Source organism: Betta splendens, chromosome 19 (assembly GCF_900634795.4).
Source record: "Betta splendens chromosome 19, fBetSpl5.4, whole genome shotgun sequence".
Taxonomy (NCBI): Eukaryota; Metazoa; Chordata; class Actinopteri; order Anabantiformes; family Osphronemidae; genus Betta; species Betta splendens.
Genome location: NC_040898.2, coordinates 1,153,645 through 1,179,996, shown reverse-complemented (window position 1 = coordinate 1,179,996; position 26,352 = coordinate 1,153,645). Strand labels below are relative to the sequence as shown.

The 26,352-nt window shown below is 48.8% G+C and overlaps 1 protein-coding gene and 1 long non-coding RNA gene across 4 annotated transcripts; one reads left to right on the top strand and one right to left on the bottom strand.

Annotated features, from left to right (window-relative positions):
* Positions 1–102: 102 nt before the first annotated feature.
* pdzd2 (PDZ domain containing 2) lies at positions 103–26,030 on the bottom strand. 2 transcript variants are annotated; one of them, XM_029133337.3, is made up of 25 exons: positions 25,542–26,030; positions 19,035–19,346; positions 17,236–17,705; positions 16,700–17,135; positions 13,278–13,423; positions 13,051–13,183; positions 12,785–12,937; positions 12,368–12,443; positions 12,128–12,276; positions 11,167–11,286; positions 10,215–10,329; positions 10,069–10,142; positions 9,776–9,989; positions 9,573–9,690; positions 8,817–8,949; positions 8,065–8,152; positions 7,898–7,992; positions 7,193–7,355; positions 6,149–6,903; positions 5,924–6,068; positions 2,502–4,482; positions 2,306–2,423; positions 2,130–2,225; positions 1,680–1,989; positions 103–1,289 (listed from the first exon to the last, which is right to left on the bottom strand). In XM_029133337.3, the coding sequence occupies exons 2-25, from the start codon at positions 19,149–19,151 to the stop codon at positions 1,132–1,134; spliced, it is 6,363 nt and encodes a 2,120-aa protein (XP_028989170.1). In that variant the 5' UTR covers positions 19,152–19,346; positions 25,542–26,030; the 3' UTR covers positions 103–1,131. The 2 variants fall into 2 exon arrangements, with proteins under 2 accessions (XP_028989170.1, XP_055360367.1); XM_055504392.1 differs by having other exon boundaries at positions 12,785–12,934.
* On the top strand, positions 4,479–8,278 carry LOC114845402 (uncharacterized). 2 transcript variants are annotated; one of them, XR_008693195.1, is made up of 4 exons: positions 4,479–5,639; positions 5,727–5,821; positions 5,908–6,530; positions 6,591–8,278. It is a non-coding gene; the product is annotated as an uncharacterized LOC114845402 (long non-coding RNA). The 2 variants fall into 2 exon arrangements; XR_005897014.2 differs by having other exon boundaries at positions 4,479–5,821.
* Positions 26,031–26,352: the final 322 nt, after the last annotated feature.

Sequence of the window (26,352 nt, the reverse complement as noted above, 5' to 3'; positions counted from 1 at the left end):
AACCACTGCACCACAGCCAAAAAGGAGGCTGAAGTGAGTGATTTAATGCAACTGACTCAAACATTAATTATTGTTAATGATATAAACACCAGCAGGCACATGTTCTTTGACACGTTGGCTTTATTTACAAAAATGAAACCACCGACACTTTATTATTGTGTTCAAAATAAATCTATTGTAAACAGCTGCACTAAGCATCTTCACCACATCCTCCAGTGGTTCAACCACACATCACACTGTTTCACACAGTTTCCTGCGTCAGGGTCCAGTTTCACAGCGCCCCCTGCAGGAAGCCGCTGAACTGCGGATCAGCAGCTGGTTTGGCCCCTCGTTAGTGGCTCTGATGACTCTCCAGGCATGGTGGTGCATGGGGCCCTATAGAGAAGGGCCTTTAACACACAGACAGGACCTCATCGCCAACGCCGATGGGTCCAGACAGCTCTGCAGCACCTCCTGCAGCAGCTCGGTCTCACTCACAGTTACACTGCTCACAGCAGCAGAGGAAGTCCCATAGAAAGGCCCAACGAGTCAGACACTCAAATATTACCATAGGAAGATCCCAAACAACGGTCTGTTCAGCAAAATACCTGAATATTAGCACCAGTCACCAGAGCTGACATGTTGTGTTTCCTATATTTAGTTTGATCATCAGGTTTTAAAATTCATAATAAAAATCACACAGTGACTTCTAGATTTTGACATTGACAACAAATCTGATCTAAAAGGAAAAAAAGTTCTTAAAGAAAAAAATGTTAATAAATAAATCTAGTGGTGTGAAATTTCAATATCTTTGTCTGAAATGTAGTTAAGATAAAACAAAAAGGTTTCAGTAATAGTCAGTAAAACAGTCAAGTTGTGCAGAAATACATCAACAATGCTCATAAGCACAGAATGAAGGACAGTGAATGAGAGTCAGACTGATTTAATAACACCTCATGTTCCTGCAGGCTCCACTGGAGGCGACTGAGTTAGCAGCTGGTGACCTCACGAGGCCTGCGTGCTTTCTGCTGCTGGTTGTCGAGGCGTTTGTGTTACGTTGGGCCCAGATGAAGGCTTCACTTTAATCCTACGCTACACAGTGTGGCACCGGTCACTGCCTGTAGGAGTCGGTCTGGTTCCACACGTCCACGTCTAGATGAGGTCCCCTTTAAAGATGCGTCTCACCACCAGAGGCCGGTCTGCGGGGCCTGACGCCCGGCCCCCCTCCAGGACCCCCTCCAGGCCAAAGCCCAGACCTGCAGCGCTCTGAAGCTCCACTGACACAGCTCCGTCTGGACGTCCGTCCGTCTCTGGAAACAGGCAACAGGGGAGGAGTGTGACACGCTACTATGGATGCACACTAATCGTTGCTGCTGTGAAACCTGCATCATTCTCTGACGGCACATGTTCATGGAACCAGCTGATGCAGGAGCTCCGCACCATCAGCGTGGTTCACTGCAGGTCCAGGAGGACACACTCCTGTTCTGTAAAAGCCTCAGTCCTGACAGTCTGCCTTCTAAACACAACCTGGAGTAACAAGTCCCAACTCACTAAAGATGTGTGACTCCACACATTTAGGTCAATACTCTGCAAACTCTACATTGTCCATAAAACCTCACAGCTCGAGCTCCAACCACTGTAAGGCAAACTTCACATTTAATGTACAGGTCAACGCATCACCAGATGAACGTGGGACTCACCAGTTGCAGCCTCCACGGAGGCCGTGCTCTGTGGGAGCCTCGGGCCGGCGCTCAGGCCCCCTGGTGATCCGGGTTGTGGTCTGGCTGGTGGTCCGGCTGGTGGTCCGGCTGGTGGTCCGGCTGGTGGTCCGGCTGGTGGGCCTCTCACCACCACCAGGGCCTGGCTGCACAGTCTGGCTTGGTGCAGGCAGGACACGGCCTCTCCGTGGGTCTTTCCTTCCAGACTGATGCCGTTTATAGATAAAATGACGTCGCCCTTCTGGATTGTACCTTCAGATCCAGCTGCACCTCTGGTGAAGACCCGGTGAACCTGAGCACAGGGTGCAGCGCTTAATATGAATCTGCAGCTCTTAGATTTAAGCAAACAGACAGTTTCAACCCTCCACAGAGCAAACACTTCCTCCTTAACTGACGTTCAAATAAAACACTCCTCGTTCTCCAACCACTTACAGTTACTGCCTTCTGCTCCAGGTCAACTCCACCAGCGACGCTGAAGCCAAGACCCGAGCCTTCTTCTTTATCAAGAACCACCAGCCGAGTGTTCACCTGCAGAGACGTCCAACGTGAGACAGGAATCTGGGACATTAAACCTATACAGAGAAGTGTATGGCTGGTCATGGAGCTACCTCACAGAGGCCCGCCGGCTGCTGAAGCAGGGATGAGACGTACGACTGGGACGTCAGGGAGCACAGCTGTGACTGCAGCTCCCAGCGACTGGAGGCAGATGAGGCCAGCTCCTGTAAACTGTGGAGAAATAATCCCAGCAGTCATCATCTGCAGCATCCTGCACCTACAGGCCTGAACAGAAGGGCCCTGCCTCACCTGATGGACCATCCAGGCCGTGGTCCACGTGGGCCCGGGTTCCCCCCGCGGGCCCCGGTGGGTTCTGGGTCTCGGATGGCCGGCGCCGCTGCAGGCTGGCAGCTCTCGGCCCGCGTTGCCTTGGGATGTGGCGGGTGGAGGCCGGGCCGGGCCGCGTCCTCGGCTGGGAGGCCCTCGGCGCACAGGTTCTCCAGGTCGGGCATGCTGAGGGCCCGGAGCTGCGGCAGCCTGCTGGATGGAGCCCTGCTGTGCTTCCTGCGGAGCACCGGAGGCGTGTGCGGCGCCGGCCCGCTGGGCGCTCTGCTAACGGGCCCGGGCCGGCGCTCAGCCAGAGCAGAGCCGGAGCCCAGGAGCGCCGCGCTGGTCGGAGCCTTAGCGCTCTCTGCGCAGCTGCTCCTGTGCCGGGTGTGGGCGTCCGTGGAGCTGAGCGAGCCCATGTAACCAGCGATCCTCTGGTGCAGCGAGGCTCTGAACGCGAGGGCAAACGACTGGCTGTCGCTGCTCCGCGTCACAGGCCGCTCAACGGTAGCCAGGTTCTCAAAGGACTTGATCTTGTGTCGCACAGAGAAGGGGTTGTTCTGTGCAGAGCAGCCGGCGTCGGAGGAGAGGCTCCTCCTGTCCTGTGAGTACAGCCTGGTGCAGGAGGAGGAGGAGGGGGAGGAGGGGGGGGTTCTACTCAGCGTGGACCTGGCAGCAGACGCTACCCTATCAGCGCCGCCTGGAGTGTGTTTGCAGTGGCTGCCACTTGGTGTCATGGCTGGTGACGATGAGGCAGATGAGGGAGACAGTCGAACCTCCATGAAGGTTCTCTGAGTGAGAGGCTGCTGTGACTCCTGGGACTCGGCTGGAGGAGTCCAGTCTGGGTGAATGGTCTGCACGGAGGCGACTGAACACCTGCCCGCGGCTGGAACCTGCCTTATGTCGCGTCCTCTGTTCCAGCTGCTCACGTTGGACTCGGCGCCGGTGGGCGATGGGCTGAAGGCAGCGTCGCCGTTTGAACTGGTGCATTGACGGGACTCATTGGCTGCTCTGCTCTCAGCTCTAATCTTCAGGCCTTTCAGTTTAGTGGAGCAGTTCGGTCTGATTTTGGACTCAACCCTGAGTTTGACGCCGCTGAGTGTCCAGTCCGACCAGTCAGGGGGCGATGAGCTAACGTGCAGCTTTACGGCTCTCTGCTCCAGCACATTGTCTTTGCCTTTCACTGGCTCTGGCCTTTCTGTCTGAGACCCACTGAAGCTGGAAGGGCCCAAAGGCGGCCGGCGCGTGGGCTCCAGCAGCTCTGAGGTCACAGCGGCGTCCGCGGTTTCCTGAGTGGCAGCGTGAGCGTGTGGTGGGTGGGAGCTGGTGTTACCAGCACTGCTGTGGCCCTCTGTACAGGACACCACAGAGGAAGCCTCAGCGGGCGGCGAGGCCTGTGCTGGTGTCAAACTGGAGGCGAGCTGCATCCCATCAGCCCCCTGGGCTGAACCCCTGGCTTCCTGAACAGGTAAAGACTCTGTGGGAGGCTGCCTGGAGCAGGGGGGAGCCTGTTGCCCCCGCTGGGCATCAGCTGAGCACATTTCCACCTGTTCGTCGTCTGAAGAGGGGTCGACGCGTCCCCCGTCCGTCACCTTGTTGACGCTGCTGTCGCTGGAGTCGCTGTCATCACTCTCAGGGTACATGTGGTTTTGCTTCAGCTGTTTCATATGAGGTGCCTCCACAGAGACGGCAGCAGCGTCTCCGTCCGCGTGCAGGGGTCTGGGCTGTGCCGGAGGCTGAGGCGGCGCCTTCCTGGAAGCCTCGTTACAGGGTGATGGGGATGTATGGTGTGTATTCACATCACTGCACTCCGATAATACGTCGTCGATGTTGGTGATGGGCATGCGATGCTCCGTTTGGGTTGGGTGCTTAGGACTGAGTACTTGAGCCTCATCAGCCAGCTTCATGTTGGCAGCAGCATCGACTCCTGATGAAACCCTCAAACCTGACACTTGATCTACAGCTGGGACCACAAACGAGAAGCAACAAAGACACAGTGAGAAGAGGAAAGTGCCATGTCATCGTTTCTCTACAGTGTAAACTGTCAAATAAAGAGGCACGAGTGTGTGTGTGTGTGTGTTTGTGTGTGTGTGTGTGTGTACGGCCATCTTTTTGAGTTTGAGGATTTGGTTGAAAATCCTGCATTAAAACAATGAGTTTAAGAGCCAACGACGGCCTGAACGCTGGAACCTGCTGCCGTCACTCAGTGCTGAGGCCTTTTACTGATTCTTTGGGGTTTTTTACCCATGAAGCATGTGACCAGAGGTCAGGGGTGACTGATGAGACCTACTGTATAGTGACCTTCTCTTTTTCTTGGTACCACTTTGTCATCCTTACTGTACCAGGTCTGAGCAGTTGTCTAAATATTTACCAGAAGTTGACTAGTATCGAGACCTCTTCCATCAAAGCTGATCCTGAATCGTGTCCAGCATTTTCAACCAAATGCTCCAGATGTCTACACCTAGAGGAGGTCGTGATAATTCTGTTGTTGATTAACTGTAAAGACTAAATGATGAGGTGGGGTGTAGCTCAGATATGTAAAACACAGTTTATTAATACATGGTTCTACATTAGTAGACAGAGATGGAGAAATTACGGTGGATGCTGGAAAAACATGGAAAAAGAAAAACAGGGATCAGTCTGTGGAACTGTGTCTGTGACCACATGAACCTCTGGCTCCATCTCCAGCAGATGAACTGATGGGCTAGAATTGAACTCAAGTCTAAGATGATAAATAATAATAAATCCCAAGCAATCCACAGCAATGCCCACGCTCCACTACTGTTACACTAGCTGATCTAATCACTAACGGACAGAAACTAGAGGGCGGCGCTACGGTCGCTAGCTACAGGGGAACGTGTAGAATAGTCACCATGGAGAGACAGGCAGACGCCTGCAGGCTGGTCTGGGTGCGCGACTGGGGGAGGGCGGAGCCTATGTCTTAGGTTGGAACAAAGGGAAAGCGTTGGCTCTATTTACAGGCAGTTGAGCAGCATCCTGTCACTAACACTACAGTGTTACACCAGTTCAGCACAGGCTCCTGAGAAACACAGCGTCAAACATCAAGTCAGACTGAAGCCCATCGCCTGCAGGGCGCGCGTCGGCATTCTGTTACAAAGAGTGAGCTCCTTCATTTATTACTGCTCTAAACAAGAAACACGGCAGCATCATTAACATGAGAGCGGTATTATTGTGTTTGCTATGCAGGGATTTCATCAGCGCTCCGACTGCGCTGGACTGGAGAACACGGGTCTGTGTTTTCATGTGGTTCTTTCACGTGGAGAAGGATCAGACGGCGTTTGGTAAGATGCCATGGCGTGAGAAGAGTTTGTGGGTCGTTACATTGCATTTATGAGCCGCAGCTAAAGACCAGCTCTGGGCTTTGCAGGTTCTGGAGCTGCTACCTGAGACCGGGCGCTTGACCTCCAGGGACAGAGTCCTGGGAAGGTTGTGCATCAGCTGGCAGACTTCCTGGTAGCTGCAGGAGCTCACCAGCTTCTCCCCAATCCTCACTATCTCATCTCCCAGACACAGCTTGGCCGATGATGCCTGCAAACACCATCACAAGAGGGCGGGAGCAGTCAGTGGTGTGTGGTTGTGTGGCGTGAAGGCTGAGCGCGCTGACGTACCCTTTGTGCTGCGCCTCCAGGCTTCAACCCCGTGATCACCACTTTCAGAGGGAACGACATGATTTCCAGGTTGAGCCCAAAGGACTCCTCCTGGTTCCTCCTCAGGGTCACTGTGTGGACAGTGCCGCCCTCCAGCAGCGGGCGTGCATCTGCATGTCCCGCTGCTCCACCTGCAGGCTGCAGACCAGCACACGGGTCCTGGGCTCCGGCCCGGAGCCTCTGGGCCAGGCAGCCTGCTTCAGGGCTCAGAGACCCTTTCAGGCTCATTGCTTCGCGCTCCAGCTCGGGGCAGCGCCTCGGGTCCACCCGTCCATCCAGCCGATCTGGACGGGTCACGACAGCAGACTCCGTGCCGCTCGCTGCCGCCTCTTTGTGCTCAGAAGTGCAGTGCATGGGCAGAAAGGCTGATTCAGAAGCAGGTGGTGGAGACTTAGGCGAACAGGTGTCTTCAAACCTCTGCAGATCTCCACCATCACTGTCTCCATCCACATCCAAAGACGAAGTAGCAATGATGATCTCTGAAGCAGCTGTGAACACGTGCGGGGGGTGTCCATTGCTGAGGCTCTCAGTGTGTGTGTCAGTGAGCGCAGTCGTCCCAGCGTTGTCTGAGTCCTCATTGGCACTGAGCTCGTCCTCAGAGCACATGAGGCGGCGCTGGCGCAGCAGGGGGCTCCGCACCAGCCCGTCCGCGGGCTGCACCGCTGCCTGGATGCTGGCGTCCGGCGATGAGCCGGGCCTCGGGCCACGCTCCACTTCTGTGTGACAGGAGAAACCAGCCCAACACTAAGAACCTACGGCTGGGATTTATGTTCCAGTTCTCAGAAACAGTATCATTTATGCTCCAGTTCAGGTGCAAACACAATCATGACACAACACTGTGATAATTAGTGAGTATGAGTTCACACTTCACACTTCCGCAGATGTCCAGGTTCTCATTCATCATCAGAGCCATAATACGTATAATGGTTCGGTACCATCTGATTTCAGCAGAATGAATGCAGAAGCTCGTGTGTGTGTCCGTGTGCATGTGATGAACAGTGTTACCGTGTGGCTGTGAAGCGCCGTCATCCACGGAGGCAGTGCAGCTCTGCTGGTGCATCGCCTCATCGCTGTGGGAGCCCATCAGCACAGATTCAGGCAGGAACGTGGGGCTGGAAACCTCCTGGGAGAAGTACTGAGATAACTCTGACTCTGAGCTCAGAGAGCCCTGCGTCAGGAGAAACAGATCGTTCAGTCTGTATCTCTACTACTACTAACACACGCACGCACACACACGCATGCACGCACACACGCGCACGCATATACACGCACGCACATACACACCGCACACACACACACGCACGCACACACACGCATGCACATACACGCACGCACGCACACACACACAAACACACACACACACACAAACATGCACGCACATACATGCACGCACGCACACACACAAACAGATAATATAATATATATGTATTTATGGATTGTATATATAATCATATATTATCTTGTGTAGACATTTCACATGACCATGAACTTAAGTTAAAGTTAATATGAAGTTCCTCATAACCTGTACATCAGGTATCTGAACAAAAACCCAAGGTTTATGTGTAAAATTGCATTAACTTCTGCAACCCTCTATTCTTAAGCTATGTGATTTAATGAAGCCTCAGTTTTAGGCATGGCTCCTTGTTGAGCGCTGGGTCCATCGCTGCCGTATGTCCACTAGTCAAATAGAGCAGCTTGAAGGAGCCTTACTCTGCTGGCCGGCTCAAGGAACCTCTTCATGGTCCAGCTCAGCGCCGGGGAGCTGTCTCCAGCACCGTCCCTCATCACTGGGTTAGAGGTCCTACCTGCAGATCAAAGCACTGTGAGTGAGAGGCTCATCACAGCTGACGACAGCCTGAGAGTGAGTGAGCTCAAACCTGGGGACAGAGACGAGGCCTTGTTCCTGTTCATTTTGTCCCTGTGTGTGGTTCGAGCTATGATCTGATCCATCTCCTGTTCTGATACCTGAGAACACACAAAACATGTTATAAAGGCTTTTATTTTATTAAAACATAACGTAAACTCTGCAGATTTTATGGATTAGTGGCAAATAAAGCTACAATAACTATTAATAAAGAGGATGGATATGTGGTTTTCAGCTTTAATGGGTCTGTTCCTATTACAACTGTGGAAGATGAGGCTGAAGCACTAGATCTCACACAGGAGCCCACTGTGGACAGAAGCAGCAGCTTTAATTCAAACTAAAACCATAGAAATCAAGATTAGACCAGGATAGATTGCATTCTAATGGGCTCAATGATGTGCACGCAGTGAACAGGGATGGTGTCATGCTTCTCTAGGAGGCAATCATTTATGTACAGTGCAACATCTTCTGAGTTCTAGTCCCAAACTCATTCCTTTAACTCATATTTCATAATATTGATGTCATTAGTCAGGTTTGAATTTGGTTATTTGTCCCTGATACTTATAGACCATTATTACTGATTGGTAATATTTAGCTAATAAATAAATAAATAATAATAATAAATAATAATATTAATAATAATCCTTAATTTGTAACATATTAAAATACCAAAATATACAAGTTGCTGTTTTAGGCCGATTTGAACATAAAGCTCATTTAGAACAGTGAACAATAATAGATCAATTAGGAAGGAGCATGTCTTACCTTGGGGTTAGGGTGTCGGCTTATGATGAGGCTGACGAGTCCTGGGCCGCACTCGCTCAGAATCCCATAGGCCTCGCTGAGAGCAGCATGTCGAAGGCTGACCGAGTCCACCTCCAGTATCTGGTCTCCACGACTGCAAGGGACAAGACGACAGCGCCGCCTGTGAAAGACGTCCTGCTCATCGTCCCTCAGAGACCGAATGAGGCCCAGAGGGTCCGGCGCGTACCTGATCCCACTCCCACAATCAAATTCTGGTAGAGAAGGTGAACGTTCTTCTTCTTCAAAATCCTTAAACTGAGTATTATTTGGTGTGATCCTCACAATAAATGTCTCTGTGGCAGACATATTTCCTACTGTTCAGGTCAGATACAAGAAAAACAAAGAAATGGACACCAGGTCGAATGAGGTGTGAAAAGTGGTTGATGTTGGGGAACCTTTCTGTGAGTGGGTTCTGTCTGATTACGTCAGCTTCCTCCCACACTCCAAACGTGTGAATGGCTGTTTGTCTGTCTGTGACGGACAGACGACCTTTCCACCATGTCCCTACCAGAACAAATGGTTCTGATGGTGGAGGACGGGTGGTCTGATGCTATAGTTGGACATAAAGGGGAAGCAGCATGCTCCCAAGTGGTCGAGGAGAAGGTGCATTTAAATCTGGACTGATTGATCCGATCCATGAACCACGCTCCTAAAACAGGCATCTGCTGTGTGTTCATGTTCAGCTACATATGAACCAAGACCGATGTGGGCGTTTACCTCAGTCTCCCGTCCATCTTCGCCACAGATCCCAGCGCCAGGCTGTGAATGTAGATGCCCGGAGCAGAGTTCTCCAGAGTGAGACAGCAAACTCCAATTCCCAGTCCAACGCCAGCTTCTAAACACATGACGGAGACCAACGTGAACCAGCTGTTCACACACGACCAGAGTCGTGGCCCGCTTCCGTCCTCGCCATCAGTGACCTTTATTCAGCGTGACCTCCATGACGACGCAGTCCTTTGGCCCGGGGCCCCTGCGGCCGTCGGCCTCCTCCGGCGCGGCCGCGGGCGCCGCCCCGCTGGCGGTGGAGTTGGGCGAGCTGGAGCGGCTGAGCGCGGTGGGGGTCGGACACGGCGTCAGGCTCGGGCTGCGCAGGCGGGTCCGGATGGTGAGCGTCACTACCCCTTTTCTTAGTTGCTGTAAAGAGAGCAAATGAAGCAGGAGGTGCAGCTTCAAACATCTGGAGGCGTCATCTGGAGCCCAGAATCCCACCGACCTTGAACGTCTGGATGGCCTGTTGGTGTGTCAGTCCTTGCAGAGACTCTCCGTTCACTTCCAGCAGCTCATCTCCTGCACAAGGAGCAGGTTTAAGGTGGGAACCAGGTTCTCCAGGTGCTACAGTTTCAATGAAAGGACAGGTACCTTCCTTCAGCCGTCCGTCAGCCGCAGCGGCTCCATGAGGGAAAATGGTCTTGACAAAAATCCCCATCTGTCCTCTGGCTGAGTCCTGCCCCCCAACAATGCTGAAGCCAAGGCCCTGCAGAGGTTCCATGAGGAGATCAGACCCGATGAACTGAACTTAACCACAATCTGAGTGTGGCTGAGGGCCGGGATATGTACTCTATCATTTTGTGTTTGACCTTTTCATAATTATTGACTGACTGACGCTATAAATGCCGTTACCTTGTGTGTTACTCTCATGTCTGGTCTCGTGGGTCTCTCTTTGTTAGTGTGTCTGACCATGACTCTGAGCACAGCTTAGTTCAGTGCTCTGTAGTTTTCAGGACGGCATCATGTTAGTTCTATGGCTCAGTCAGACTTTAATCAGTGTTGATGTTTTGCGCTGCCTCTCAGTAGAAGAGTAAGATGTTCAGTTAGTTTGTACCAACAGAACAAAACCACATTATATCTGAGCTGAAACCTGTGATGACGAATCTGTAGTTTTAGTTATATAGGTTTAGGGTATATAGGTTGAGGTTTTTAATCTCAATGGGATTTTTTCCTGGTTAAATAAAGGTTAATAATTGGTCCATTGTTTCTCAGTAATGCTTCAATCGATCCATGTGAATGTACACATTAACATATGAGTTACATCTGAGGGACAGGATGAGTCTAGCATCAGGAGGTTACCCAGCATGCTTCACTCATCCTGACCGATGTCTTAGAGGTAATGCTACTGTTTGTCGTCCACAATGTTCTGATGAATAAATGCTACAGAACAAAGTGCATCGACAGTTTTTAGCTGAAAAGTAAAATGTGCGTGACAAAAAAAATACACACATCCACTTAATCATTGATTAGTGAGGCAGTGTGTTTGTGTGGCGTACACACACTGAGTGCAGTGTGTCCTCTTGATGTCAAAGGCAGCACTCACCTTGCCCTGGCCTTTCATCAGCACTATGCTGGAGATAATGGATGGCTGAGCCAGTCGCCATGGAGACTCTACTTGAACGGTGCTCAGGGAACGGGCTGATTTCTTAATTACCTGATAATCCTGTATGAGGGAGACACAAATACAAAGAGGGGAATTGAATCATATACTGTACTGAAATATGTGTATTCTTTAATGAATGAGTCTCTTTGGAAGTTTGACATTGAAGTTTTTGTTGCTGCTGCTAAGGATTTCATGTACAAGCACACGTTTGATTTTAAGTTTTATTTTAATGCTCAATTAACCCCTCATTAACTGGGCTGTTAGAGCCGCTCTCCTTATCACCGTCGCCATGACGCTCCGGCAGAGTGCGCTTTGATCTGTGTGTGTAACGGTGAAGAGTCATTAGAATACATTTATTGTGTGGCTTCTGATCAGAGCTGATGTTACTCATGCTCAGGACCTCTGCTGCTGCTGCTACTAATATTGATAACATCACATCTGGCTTTAGCCTTTTTAAAAGGAATGTCACCATCATTGGCACTGCAATGCATTGTGGGTAATGGCTTTATTAATCATGCTTTCTGCCCAGTGTGAGACAACAACGTTGTGTTTCTGCTTTTGGAGATGAGACGGAGCACAAAATGAGCAGCGATGGGAGGACCGGCGAGCCACAGTTACTGTATGGCAACGCTAGATCAGCTGTGAAGTTTCTTTTCAAGTGTAGAACAAAACATTAGAAACCTGGCAACTAGAAACAAGTGCAAACAACTGGAAATGTGTTCAAATAAAGCTCAAATATGATCAGCTTATTTATTGTGCTTTAAAATGACCAATACGATGATTTTGCCAAAGATCTTATTGGGGTTGGACGTTTTCACACCCGCTCTACATGAAGCACATGTCTGTATGGACCTGGGTGAGAAGCCCTGTGTGAGTCTGAGGGGGTGATGCCTTCACTGACCGGTCTGACTCCAGCAGGGTCCAGCTGATGGGGTAAGGAGTGTTTGCGTCTGCCAGGTGGGGGCTTCTCCACCACTTCATAGCTGCTCACACCGTTCTCCACAAACAGCTCATCGTCCTCGCCCACCGACTCCAAGCGACTGCTGCCCCCTGAACCAGGACAACCCATGCACGTAACACACATTACACACACCGCGTGTATGAACGCTGCTCATTCATCCTGTCTTAGCCAAGGACGGACCTTGTGACCTGCAGAGTTTCAAGCCTTTGGAGGCCTCCCTTCTACTCTGGTCTTCTAGTTTGTCCAGGTGAGTCAACTGCAAGGACAGAAACACAGGCGCCATCTGGAACAAGCATGACATGCTTCTTAGCTGCGAATACTGCTCCTTCCAGTGTGTGTGTGTGTGTGTGTGTGTGTGTGCGTGCGCGTGTGTGTGACGCAGATGTCTCATCTCTAGCTCACAATCAACTTTTAGCAAAGCTGAGGACTGTTTTGCTCTTAGTGCATGAGCTCTGGACTAAGATCTGTGTCAGCTGCGTCTTCACATACTGTATCTGTGCTGGAAGGAGCCTCTGTGTGAATGTCCTTGTTAAATGGAAGCAGAGCTTGGGACTCCCTCATGTCAAAGCCCAGTGGAGCACAATGACGCATCTGTACCATGAAGCGGCTGTGGAGACTGGTGCTGCTGATGGAGCCCTGGGGGGAGTGGAGAGGAGCAGCGTGGGACAAGGGGGAGGAGGCACTGCAGGTGCTGACCAGGTCCGGCAGACTGGTGGATGGGAAAGGCTCACAACCCACGTCCGATTCCTCCTGAAGACACAGGAACACGACTGAGACTGGATTTGAAGCCGGGCCCGGGGGGGTTTCGGCGCTGGCTGGGCCTCAGACGCCTCGTTCAGGTGGAGTCTGGGTGTGAAGCTCACCCTGCTGGCCACCACCAGCTGGATCAGACCGGAGGTGGAGCGGAGCACAGCAACAGCCTCCTGATGAGTGAGTCCCACCAGAGACTGGCCGTTGATCATCAGCAACTCATCGCCCGGATGAAGACGACCGTCCCTGAAGCACATGAACACGTGTTAATAAGAATACGGCGCAGGACTCAAGAATCTGCAGCGCAGCATTTCAAGCCAGGACATAAATAATGACGTACTTGTCGATGGCGCCGCCCTCCTCTATGTGCGTTATGATGATGCCATGAGGAGAGCGCCTGGAGCCACGCCCCCCTGTTATCTGGATGCCCAGGCCCTCCTGACCCTTCATCATGTGCATCTTCCAGATGTGACTGCCCTCTCTGAGCTACAGGAACCCAAAGCACAGGTCAGACAAAGTCAGTGAATGCACAAATGCAAAACCTGCGGTTCAATGTCAGATCCACACAGGTTTCTGGACAAGCTTGAGTCTTTGTGTCCATTATTATTTTATTATGTTGTTGCAAACTGCAAAACAACCATGTGCTATGAAAACAGGACTGAAACAAAGGACTGTTGTAAACCGGGCATAACTGGTAAATAACATCTGCACATGGATTAAACGTGTACGGACACGTCCATTTTCTGGGCAGGAATCTGTTCCCTGCTCTGACAGCTTGTCTGCACACAGACCTGATCTGTGCATTCGCTCCATGTCACGTTCACTCACAACATCCTGCTGAACAACCACAGTGCAGCCACAGAGATCACACTGAGCTACAGCTGATGCAGATGAATGAATGACAGCTCTGCTGACGGTCCGTGTAGCGAACACCTGGTCCAAACGTGTGTGGTGCAGATGGAGGAATTCATTCATCCATTGAGGGCGTTTGTGTAACCATGATCCCTGTTCTTCTTTTCTTAATGTGATTGGACCAGTTGATGCAGTCAGTGATTGATTAGACCTTGAACATATTGTGTTCAAGGTCTAATCTAATGTGTTTTTAAGGGCAGTGGCCCAAAACAAAAAATGGCAGTTACAAAATATCCAAATGAAAGACAAGGTCTTCTATTAATTTTCATAATCATATAAATACTGATATCAGTAATATCCAAGGCCCCACGGGGGTTTGATCCTTAGGTCAAGGTTGGTGTTAGGGCCAACACTCCTTCCTCTACAAACCAAATATTATTCATATATCTGATTAACAGATAGATACATGAACTTTATTTATCCCACAGCGGGGAAATTCATTTGCTGGAACGGCCACAAGAAGCAAAGATAGCAAAGAATAGAAACAAAGAGAAACATAGGAGCATAAAACAGCCCAACATACAATAGAAAAGTAAAGAAACAGGAGCTGATTCAGCAGGTTGCTACTCAGGCAGCAGCATCTTAACCTCAACTTTCCTTATTGAATTATTAGTAATGCGTGTTGATCGTCCAGTCACACTCAAGCAGTTATCTCACCTGTAGCTGTACACATCTACGTATTCTGCCCTCATTATCATAAGTGGCACGAGGCCACGATGCTCTTAGCGTGGGCGGGTGGTGGTTTAGTGAACAGCACTCCTGCTCCAGGGTTCGAGTCCCAGAACCCACAGCCTGTCTATACTCCGGCTTCCTCCCACACAGACCGTCAGTGAGGATCACTGCAGATTGTGTGTGAGAGGCTACTGTCAGTGAACGTGGCCTGTGATGGACTCATGGCCCGGCCAGGGTGAACAGCTTCAGCTTCAGCAGCAGCAGCAGCAGCTAAAGCTGAAGCTACTGAAGCTGAAGCTGAAGCTAAAGCTGCTGCTGAAGCTGAAGCTAAAGCTAAAGCTGAAGCTAAAGCTAAAGCTGAAGCTGCTGTTAAATCTGCTGCTGAAGCTGCTGCTGCTGCTGAAGCTAAAGCTAAAGCTAAAGCTAAAGCTGAAGCTGAAGCTAAAGCTAAAGCTGAAGCTGAAGCTGAAGCTGCTGCTTAGGTGTCACCTTTATGTCTCTAGTAACATGGCCATGTTGCTTAGTCCCCCCACTGCTTGACAACTCAGAGTGGAGCCCAGGACGCAGAGTCGCAGTCTTACACGCCTCTCTGCATGTTCTCTACAGCCGCGACCCACTCTTAGTCTTAGTTATCGCATAGAGACTGTGTCTGCTTCTCGACCACCTAAACTATACAAGTCACAAACAAATCAAAGAGGAGTGACTTACCAGAATTTAATAAACATCAAAACAGTTCCTCTTACGGAACAAAGTAACAGTAAGCTAATAAAGTGTGGTTTATTAAATATCAGATCTCTCTCATCTAAATCGTTGTTAGTAAATGACTTGATAAGTGACCATCACATAGATCTGTTCTGTCTCACTGAAACCTGGCTGCAGCAGGATGAATATGTTACTTTAAATGAGTCGACTCCAATGAGTCACATCAACTATCATGTTCCAAGAAGTACAGGTAGAGGTGGAGGAGTAGCAGCAATTTATAACTCAGATCCTGCCTGCATCCAGTCCCTGGTCCAACCATCCTGCCTGTGCTCTGTTGTTGCTTGTTGTTGCTTGTTGTTGTTGCTGTGCTTTTCTATCTCTCTATCCTCTCACCCCAACCGGTCGAGGCAGATGGCCGCCCACATCCAGTCTGGTTCTGCTGGAGGTTTCTTCCTGGTTAGAGAGGGAGTTTTTCCTCTCCACTGTTGCTGTCAAATTAAATGCTTGCTGTATGTGGGATTTGTTGGGTTTAGTTGTGTGAGGTTTTAAACCTAACTTTGTAAAGTGCCTTGAAATAACTTTGTTGTGATTTGGCGCTATATAAATAAAATTGAATTGAATTGAATTGAACCTTTATGCTGGCTGTGGTTTCCCGCTAACGGGATCGTGACGTGTGCTGATCAGGCTTGGACTTGCTGATAGGTTGCTTGTTCAAATGAGGTCTCACGATTCACACAATTATAACCAGTAACAGAATTCAAGGCACTGAATTCTTCAGTTCAGAGACTGAGGACAATTATTTAAAGTACGTCACCATTATTAAGGTAAAAAGTTGACAGATACAAGATGCTCACATGTTCTGAGGGCAAAGCTGGATTTCTTGAATAATAAAAAACAAGAGATTATCTTAGTTCTTATTAGAATATTTCCTGGTGGCTACAGGATAAATTGGAAAGTGTCTATTACACCATCAACTGTATTGAATCTCGCAGCTGTGTATATATTTTTAATTTTGCAGCATTATTAACCATAACCATGCCTCAGTACTGTAGATAAATATATAAATACCTGCAGAACAGCCAACCTGGCAACGTACTGGGTTTGGTGGAATAGTGTATCGTAACCGTGATGGAGCTAGCTAGTGGCTGTGCTGTCTGTACAGCGTGGGCAGAGGCTTCAGTCAGCGACCTGTTGAATCACCATTGGGCCTGTGTGATGTAGCATTGGTTGGAGGATCAGCACAGCTCCACAGGCCGTGATCCATGTTCATTTCTGGAGTGTGTTAAATCCTTTCCTTTTCTTAAAGCAAAACTAAAGCGAGTCAAGTCTCGGTTCAGACCCAAACGCTCGCTCCCATCAGTCCCAACCTAGAGCTGAGCAGCTGCCATCAGTCTGAACTCACAGTAAAGCGCTGTTTCGTCAGTAGAAAGGCGCGGTGAGCGTGGTCCCAGTGGGATGTGCGTGTGTGAGTCTCACCTGGCCTGAAGGCTCGCTGCTGAAGGACTCCATCTTGCTTTCCAGCAGCTGGCTGTAGCACCTGCCCGGCAGCGTGGCGGCGCCTCCTCTGTGCAGGCGCCGGGGACAGGCGTGAGGTCTCTCCTCTGTGGGCGTGTGTGAGGAGTCCTCGCCTGCTCCCACGGACGCACGGGGCAGCGGAGCCGCAGAGCTGCTCCCGTCGTAGCAGCTCTGCGGCTCCGAGTCGCCGCTGTCCCTGTTGTCTCGGGTCGAGGCCGATCGGGATATCACTCCAAACTTGCGTGTGCGCGTGCAGTTTCCCGGCGTGTCCGAGGCTTCGGGGGCAGCTCCCCAGTCGGCGCTGAGGTCACAGGGAGGGGGAGGGGCCTTCCTCTTGACCCGGCGCAGCGTGATCAGGTAGACGCAGCCTCCGCTCCAGCACTGATCCGCCAGGTAACTGAAAAGAAGCGACGCCATCAGTCCTCTGCTTCCTGTCTCCGTCACACCACCAGAGCTGTTACAACTGATCTCGGAACGCGCTCTTTCTTGAATCTTACCTGGCTCCACTGACATCTACTCCCACCATCAGCTGCCCGTTTATCGACAGCAGCTCGTCTCTCAGTTTGATCCTCCCACAACAAGCTGCTGGGCTCCTCTTCTTCACCTCCGTCACCCAGATGCAGCCCACGTCCATGATGGGACCCTGGTCCCGCCGCCTCCTCAGGCCTCCCTTCTTTCTTCCATCAGGGTCCCCGAAAATCGGGATGTTCCCAAAGCTGAGGCCGAATCCGTCTGTATCTCCATCATCCTTGCAGAGATAAACCGCGTGAACCTCAAGGTCCAACCCCTCCCTGCAGGAGCTCGGGCTGCGAGCCAGCGCTGTGTCACCCTCCAGGAAATTGAGCCTGATGTACTCCACCAGCTTCTGAATGGCAGCAAGGCACAGGGACATGTCCTCCACACTGACACTGCTGAGGCTGCACACGCTGTCCCCCTCCCCATCCTGGACGGAGTCCTGGTCCACGTCCTGGAGAAAGAAGAAGAGGAGCTGAGCCAACTGTTCATGAAAGGCCTCAAAAGCCTGAGGCATGAACCTCAACCACCTCTCCCATTGTGTTACATACATTAGCTCTGATCTGTGTATAGTTGAGCGCTGCTTCCTTACAGCTCCAGGTTCTGACTAGTCTTCAACTGCACCTGGGGTTCTGTGACTCACTTTTACTGGTATGTGCATTTGAAATGAGAACTCCAGACCGAGTCTGTTCACAAGGGTCACAAAGTGGTGAAAGTGCTGGTCGTGGTCCAGATGGACTGACAACACAAAGCTATTACAGAACCTGAAAGCAGGAAACCAACTAGAACTGCTGACATAGAAAATGTCCCATAATTGCTGGCTTTATTCTGTGTTTCTGGTTATAGGTTTGGCTCTATTTATCAAGAGAAAACTGACAATATGGGTTGAATGAGAATTAGGAACTCTTAGCCTCATTATAAATACAATGAATCATCTTTAGCAGGTGAGTCCAGTGATCTCTGATGAAAAACAGTGACCCCAGTTTAAAAATACACTGAGCCATGGCCCTATTCTGCCCCCTGTGGTATGAAGCCCTCACATCTTTGATGCAGCTTAAGGACGACACACACTCACTCTACTGGATCAGTGGCTCTCCTCACTAATGAACGGATGTACTGGAGCTGTGATCTAAAAGCAACAAAGTGAGCAGATGGAGTAACAACTAGTCAGGGTCTCTCCATCACAGCTCCTCCTGATGGAGGGCTGGTCTGGAGTCTATCCATAGATGCTTTATGTCGAGGAAATAAAACATAGAGACAGAAATATTCAGCTCACACAACTACTGAGCAGTGAACAGTCTTGACATTAATTTATTGTTGTCCTCTTTAAAACAGCTGCGTGTGTCCGACCAGCATTCATCCAGGTCTGCTGTGCGTGGACTGATGTCATGGACAATGAGACTTCCTGTTTACAACCCCTGGATGCTGTGCACAGCGGCGGGTGGGAGTTATCTGGGCCATGGGCCGATTCAGGAACAAAGCCTCTGTCTGGTTTTATTCTACACATACTGGCAGCAGTAATATATATTAGATTTGGGATAAAACTATTTACTGTTAAAATGAGTAAAAGCAGATATTCATCATTACATAAATTCTGTTTTAAGCACTTTAAATATTGGGTGATGTAACTTCATTAGAGTGTTAGGGATACATTACCCTCTATAACCTGTACCGTCAGGATGCCTCTGTTTTACCTGGACTATTCCCGTCATATTTTCTGCTGTCGTTTCCCCGGCACAGACAGACAAGCGAGTTACCAGAAGCACATTCTTCCAAACTGTACCTTGTAAACAGAGCTGTCCTGCTTCACATGCTCCTGCTGCGGTCTGGTGGTCTGAGCCCTGTGCCAGTCCTCCAGCAGTGGAAGGATGCTGAGGGCGTTGTCCTGAGTGATGGGCATCCTGACATCCTGGGCGTTCAGGGTCCCTCAGCACCAGCCCCCGCGGAGCTCCATGGACCCAGAGCAGGCGTGGGGACCGCTGGAGGCATCTCTGCCTCTACAGGTCAACGACAAACTCAGCTTCCACATGAGCTGGGGTGGAAAGTATGTGAGCACTGGCAGGATCTCTGTCGCGGGGGGTTGAGCATTAGTCACCTGAACAGAGACAATAACACATCACTGCAGCAGAGTGGACACATCAATGTTTAATCCATGTGTAAAATGGAAAAGCTGCTTTTGGATGTTGGATGGAGGTTTTACAGCTACTGTCTGGAGAATGAACTATAACAGTATCTGTTATGTTCAACTAAGAACTCTGGTATTTGCTTTTACATAAGCCAACATGAAGAATGTGGAGACTGGGCCTTCAAGCCCGTACTTTGTTTCAGAACCGCTCTGAGGATTTCCTATTAATTGTCTCAGAATCATTGAAACGTTCTGTTCTCCTGAGTAACAATACGATCCTTCAGCTGAAGTCACCAAATGTAGGCAAAATGACACAACAGTGCCACAGATCTGCTGCCAGCGCTCAGTGACGTTCGCATTTGCATCTGAGCAAACATTTAAGGAGCGGAGCTGAAACCAGCCGTCCACGTGACCAACGCCGTCCCACAGCTTGAAGGTGTGAGACGCTGGATGACGAGCTGAGACTCCTGCCACTCACAGCCGGACCCAACGAATGCTTGTTTGTCTGAAACGTGGGCTGAATGAGACATGAAAAACCGGTCCCTCTGATCCGATCCCTCAGTCAGGATGAAGGCATCTGACATGAAGTGAAAAACTGGGTTGGTCCTTATGTAGATCTGATTTTATCCACATCTGCAGAAACACCACACTGTAATGACTATGCAGAGCTCGGGCTTCAAATAAACTGTTGGGCTTTGTGGTACCATCTGTGTCTACTATTCCTGTACACTCCAAGTTAAGGCCCTGGGCCGGGCCGGGCCTGGGCCTGTGGTGGCCTCAGCTCAGCGTGGGCTGGAGCGAGAAGCCAAGCGACTGTTTACTAGTAAGTACTGGACACGACGGAATATCAGGACCACGCTGGTGTCAGTTCTATGTATGGAAGAAACAATAAGAAAACCTTTAATAGTCCCAGTGTGTGTGTGTGTGTGTGTGTGTGTACACATATAAAAGAATATATATATATATATATATATCTATCTATATATATATATATATATATATATATATATATATATATATATATATATATATATATATATATATATATATATGGAGTCAAATAGAGACAAGAGAACAATGAACATGTTACTTTCAGGTGGTGCTGCTCCCTCTGCTCTTAGAAGTGACTCCAGAGAAGAGGACTACAACTGGTTGGACACAGTCGGTGTCAAACTACAACGAAGGCTAATGACGTTCTCCCTTTGTCTCATTCTGATAAATGACCTCTGAACCCTCAGCAGCTGTGTGTCAGAGCACTGCCAGCCCGAGGAACAACCTCCTTCAGTAAGAATGCTGTGGTCAAAAGACAGGCTTACGAGGTGGGGAATCACCACGTCCTCCTGCTGCACAAACAGGCTGACACCTTGACAACGTCTGCATGACCTCACATCACTACGACACACACAGTGTAGACCAGAAGCTGTAAATGTGCCAGTGAGTGCATGTGAAACCACAAGCTTTGACCTTATGAGGTTTTACATGTATTGATTTTTGCAAAAAACAGATTTTTCAGATACGTGAAGCTGAGAACTTGTGGATTGTTATGATTGTTATGGTTGTTATGATTGTAATGATTTTTTTGATTGTTATGGTTGTCATGATTGTTATGATTTTTTTATTGTAATGATGGTTATGATTGTTATGGTTGTTATGATTGTTATGATTGTTATGATGACCATACCCCGATGTCTTGGTCCCACTACAGACCTTTACTGTGGTAAATGGAGCTTTGCCAAAGGCTTTCAACTGTAATCTTTAGGTGCACACAGGAGCTAAAGCAGTTCATCAACTGCTGACACACATTTGTTAAACAACAACAGTATTAACATGACATTTCCAGTAACGACCTAAATCCTCTAAATTGAGCCCTTCCCCCCTCGTCACATAATCTGTGCTTCAACACCTGTAACAGGATTAACTCAGATTCACAACAGGACACACACACACACACACATGTATATGTATGTATATATATATATATATATATATATATATATATATATATATATATACATATATGTGTGTGTGTGTGTCCTGACTCCTCATCAGTCAGTCTCGTGTTAACTGACAGAGAACTAATAATAGAAACATAGATTCTGGTATAAAAGTCCATGTGTTTTCTTTCTTCTGCTCTGAAACTCCATCTCTGAGCTTTGCACACAGACAGCAAGTGATGAGTTTTCTACCTTGCAGTTTTGGCAGCTAGGATTAGTTTTTTACTCTTTGTTCTCTGTTTCAGTCTGACCTACATGTCTCATCCCAGCCCTCCCCCTTTATCCTGTGATCCTCATAGGCACCATATGGCCAAAGATTAGAAAAAGGCCCATTTCAGTATATCTGAAATGTCACATTGTTACAGAATCAAGCAGGAAACAACAGTGTCGATGTTCTGCATGACTGGTCTGTTATAGGAGGATTGGACCCGTTTGGTGCTGACTTTGCATTTTGTACATTTACACCAATCAGCCAACATTAAATCCATGTGTCAGGTCTAACGTGGTGGATGGAGATCACTAATGAGAAGAATGGGTTGTTGGTCATAATCCATGTGTCAAACAGCAAAAAGTGACTGAATTAGCAGCATCTTTTTCCAATGCAACATGGTGTTTACCAATATTAATTTATACTAATTTTGATATTTATGTTTATTGAGTAAATGGTGAATGGGCATTCTGTAATAATCAGCAAATCATCTTCATCAGCAAATCATCAGCAATCATTAAAACTCCAGAGTGAATGTACTTAAACAGATCCAACTCCTGTTAATGTGATGAGACAACTGGATAAAAACTGCACCGTGAGTTTACGCAGACATGATGCGTTCGAAGTTCGTTCTGACGGTGAACTCTGAGGAGCGAACCAGAGAAAACGCTACGATCGGTACCGACGTGAAGCTCAGGGAGAAGAACTGACACGAGACAGAAGCAGCACATCCACGTGAGGAGAAAAACTCTGCTTCAGTAATGATAATTAATGAACATTTTCCTTTTAGGACATTCTCATATTTAGAGCGGACCTGGTCTGGACAGAACCTGGTCTGGACCCGGTGTGATCCGAGCTGTGCAGAAGCACTGAACCATGCCGTGGATTAGAGGCGCTTATTGTTTCAGGGTGTGTTGAGCTGCTGTCAGCAGTTTATGTGAACACAGAGCGAACAGAATGGAGCATTTTCACCTCAGCGCATTCATTGGACTCGTCACAAACAGCCTATGGAAGCACAACCAGCAGCAGAGACGGCTCGTGTGTAATGTTGGGTGATTATTAACACCATAAATGAGGAGCTCAGCTGATTTAAGGCTAATGATTCATTTGTGTAGACAAATAATTAAGTTGCAATAGTTTTTATGGCAGCAGGATAATTTCACACAGATTCGTTGGGGACATTTGTTTCCACTCAACTCGACACAGTGACCTTTTCCACAGAGGTTGCTGTGCATCGTGGTTCCTTCTTGGTCTTATCTTAACATCACGGCTACAACAAACACTGCTTTTACTGGATCTTATGATTTGGAAAGAATCTGCCCTGCAGCTAAACTAAGTGTTAGAGCAAAGTCTACCTTTCTCTGCATTAAAATCCACTGTGTTACTATTTTCCTCATATTCAAACAGGTCTTGAGTGTCTCTGAATGTGTCTTTTCATTTTCCAAACCCAGCAGTCAGATCGTAATTCAACCCTATGTCTCACCGCTTCGTTTTGTCTGTAGAGGACACACAGCCTCATATGAGAAGCATCCATGACATACATGAACTAGAGCCTCCCTCCATTTCTATAGGTGCCAGAAACCCAACCATGCTGGGACTGACAGAACAGACCAGTGGATGGGCGCTACCACTGCAGGAGCATCAACCAGAATCAGACTTCATGCGTGGAGAGGAGCCACTGGACACGCAAACAGTGGCTTTGAGCCCCTCAGACAGCCAAAAGTGGTTGTAGATGGTGATGTATGTCATGGGCCGTCGACTGGGTCCAAGCTTTAGCTTCAGCCTGTGAGGACAAGCCAGCATTGAATGAGGGTCATTCTCATCATTCTTTAAGTCCCCTTAAAGTCTCCTTAAAGAATGATGAGAATGACCCTCACTCAATAATTGGATGATTTGCATCCTTCAGTGACTCTGGAGGAGACAGTCCAGTAGATTTGATTGACACTTGTTGAACCTCACCAGTCTGTCATCACAAGGTGTCGCTCAGTTTCACCTACTTTTAGACTTTTAGAAATTAAAACATAAATAAAGGAATAAATGTACCTCTACCTTGTGCTTGTCTGCAGACACCCATGACGTAACGAAGGAGAGCTACTACTACAGCTGCTGGTCCCTGCAGACATCACTGCTCTGTCAACCTGGATGAAAATCAACCATAAAGGAGTTTATTCCAGGTATTGGCTAAAGTTTAACCTGAACTTCCTGTCATCTTTCTTGCTTGCAGGGCATCTCATTTGCTCCTGACTTTATGACTTGCTGCAGCTGTAAAATCACAATAATGCTTGAAACAAGCTGACTCAAGTTCAGAATGATCAAGTTCACCCTGAGCCCTGTTGTACACATGTCTTTGTTGCCTCGGGGTGAAGCTGTACATGTGGGCTGGAGGGAGAACAGTGATGGTAAAACGGTGGAACCACAGAGGGATCAGTAGCTTAAAAGGATCCACAATGATCCAAACCAGCCCATTTAGGAAAATTCTTCCAGCACAAAAGAAGCGGGGTCGTGTTCTCACGTCCCTTTGTATGAAACCGATCATTTGTTCAGACATGACTGTGCTTCCTGCTCTTCAGCTATGTACTTGTAATAACCTGCAATGTGCCCATGAGCCAGGCACAACTAGTGTACGGAAGCTTCAAAATAAAATCCATCCAAAATCCATCCCCTGGGGGAGCAGTGGGCTGCAAGAGCAGTGGGCTGCCAGTGGGCGCCTGGGGAACTAGTGTGCAGTGTCTTACACAAGGACACAACTAGTGCCAGAAGCGGGGACCTTCTCCTTCCTAAACTGTGCTCTACAAACTGAGCTGCCAGGCCAAATGTATGAAGGTGTATTTCAACCTGGATGGATGGATGGATGGATGGATGGATGGATGGATGGATGGATGGATGGATGGATGGATGGATGGTTCTGTGATAACCTGAAGTGGTCTGTAGCATCGGGCTGACGCAGAACTAAGTGTTCCCTGTTTAAATGCCATGTAATATTCTACAAATATCAGAACCAAATGTCCAGAGAGAAGAGAAGCTGATGTTACAGCCGTCGTGTTCGACTGGATCAATGCCAGACAAGCTGATTCTAATCTGTGCCAGTGTAATGGACAGATACACATCATTGATCAAATGGTGAAAATGCTTAAAACGAGTGGGTTATAAAAATATGACTTATCACCAGCAAAGTCCTTAAATTCACGAGACTTGCGTTTGCCTGTAGTTCGCCCTACAAAACAGAAGTCAATATTGGAATGAACCGTCGCCCTAAAAAGCTTCACAAAAGCTTCCAGTGAAGGAAAGACTTGGGCTTTTCTTTAAAAACTGTTTTAGAATAAAGACAGTGAAAAATATTTTGCTCTTTTCCACAACACTATTGGAGTGTGAGCCTCTCTGCCTGCAGTTTCCATCCAAGCTGCCGTTTGAAGGCACCGTCCTGAACATTCTTTACTTTCCGACTGAAGCCCGTGATTCAGTCAAGATGGTGCCACACACTCATCACACACATGTGGCTGAATGTGGTCACTAAGGCTGACGCGAGCGAGCGCAGCAGCGTGGAAGGCAACCCGTCCATGTAAAAGCCATCACATTACTTCACAGTGAGGTCATTTCAAGGCTCCGCTAACGGCTTGAAGGGAAGCGTCGAGCTGAGTGACAGTGAGGACGTTTTCCAGCACACGCTTTTACTGCGTCCTTTATTTGCATCATGACAGAGAGGACGACCAGATGTGCTGATGTGCAGGGTCACTGGATCATTCATGAAGGATCAGCAGAATATAGAATAATCTAGTCTGCTGCTGATGGGGTTATTGTGCATGTGGTTAAAATATTACTACTCACATCGAGAAATCCCTGCATCACAAAAAGCCTGCAAAGTTCAAATAAGTGGTTCCCAAAGAGGCAGCGCGAGCGTCTTCAGGGTCGCGGCTCTTTTAAGTGCATCCAAAGTGTCGAACCAGAAGCCAGAGGACCCTTTACCTTGAGACTGCGTGATCCAGCTGCAACCTGTGAATCCAACGATGATCCGACGAGACACGAGCTCCTATTCCTCGCGGCACCGCGCGTTCAAAACTTCCAAACGCTCCCCCGCGGTAAATCCACGCACCGAGCGGATTCACGGCCAGCTGGAAATGCTTCTACAACTTCATTCAGCGCAGATCGGGAGCCGCTGCTGTGTCTGGTCCTCGGGGACAGATCATATGCTTTGGGACCAGATGAGCTTCCACACGGATCGGCCGCCTGATTCTGGGCTGCGGGCGGAGTCACTTTTTGTTGAGACGGCTGTTTTGGCCTAACTCCGCCGCCCAGACAGGCGGGTAATGGCTGCGGAGCGCGGGGAGGCGGCGTGGGGCGGCGTGGGGCGGCGCGACCCCACCCACAAAGTCTGCTTTATAAAGATGTTCGTCTCGCGCAGAAATACCGCTGTGCCCATAGAAGTGCGCAACTGTGGGCAGTGACTGATATGAACCAATATACAACTATCTGGCCTGTTTCACTGCCTGTGTTGTTCATACACAAAACAGTTGAATATGAGCTAAATTAAAATAATCAATTACAATAAATGTTTCTTATTTCTTGTTTTCTTTGATTTTATATAGGTGTAAAAGGTTTAACACTATAAAAATGACACTTGTTGGTTTGTGACTGAAGATATACAAGCAATGTCTTATGAAAACAAAAAACTGCCAAAACTGATGGCATCAGTGACAGACACACATTTTCATCAAAACAGTACATATTGACAAATGTTAATATTTTCCCTGCATTTGAACACGGCGCGCCGGTGGGC

What these genes read in the sequence shown, in the direction of transcription:
- pdzd2 (XM_029133337.3), bottom strand. Translation starts at nt 19,151, where the DNA reads ATGCCCATCACTCAGGACAACGCCCTCAGCATCCTTCCACTGCTGGAG. An exon ending in GAAACTCTGCAGGTCACAAG is followed by an intron (nt 12,277 to 12,367) that starts GTCCGTCCTTGG and finishes GTCCTGGTTCAG; the next exon opens with GGGGCAGCAGTCGCTTGGAG. An exon ending in CGGCCTGGATGGTCCATCAG is followed by an intron (nt 2,424 to 2,501) that starts GTGAGGCAGGGC and finishes ATTTCTCCACAG; the next exon opens with TTTACAGGAGCTGGCCTCAT.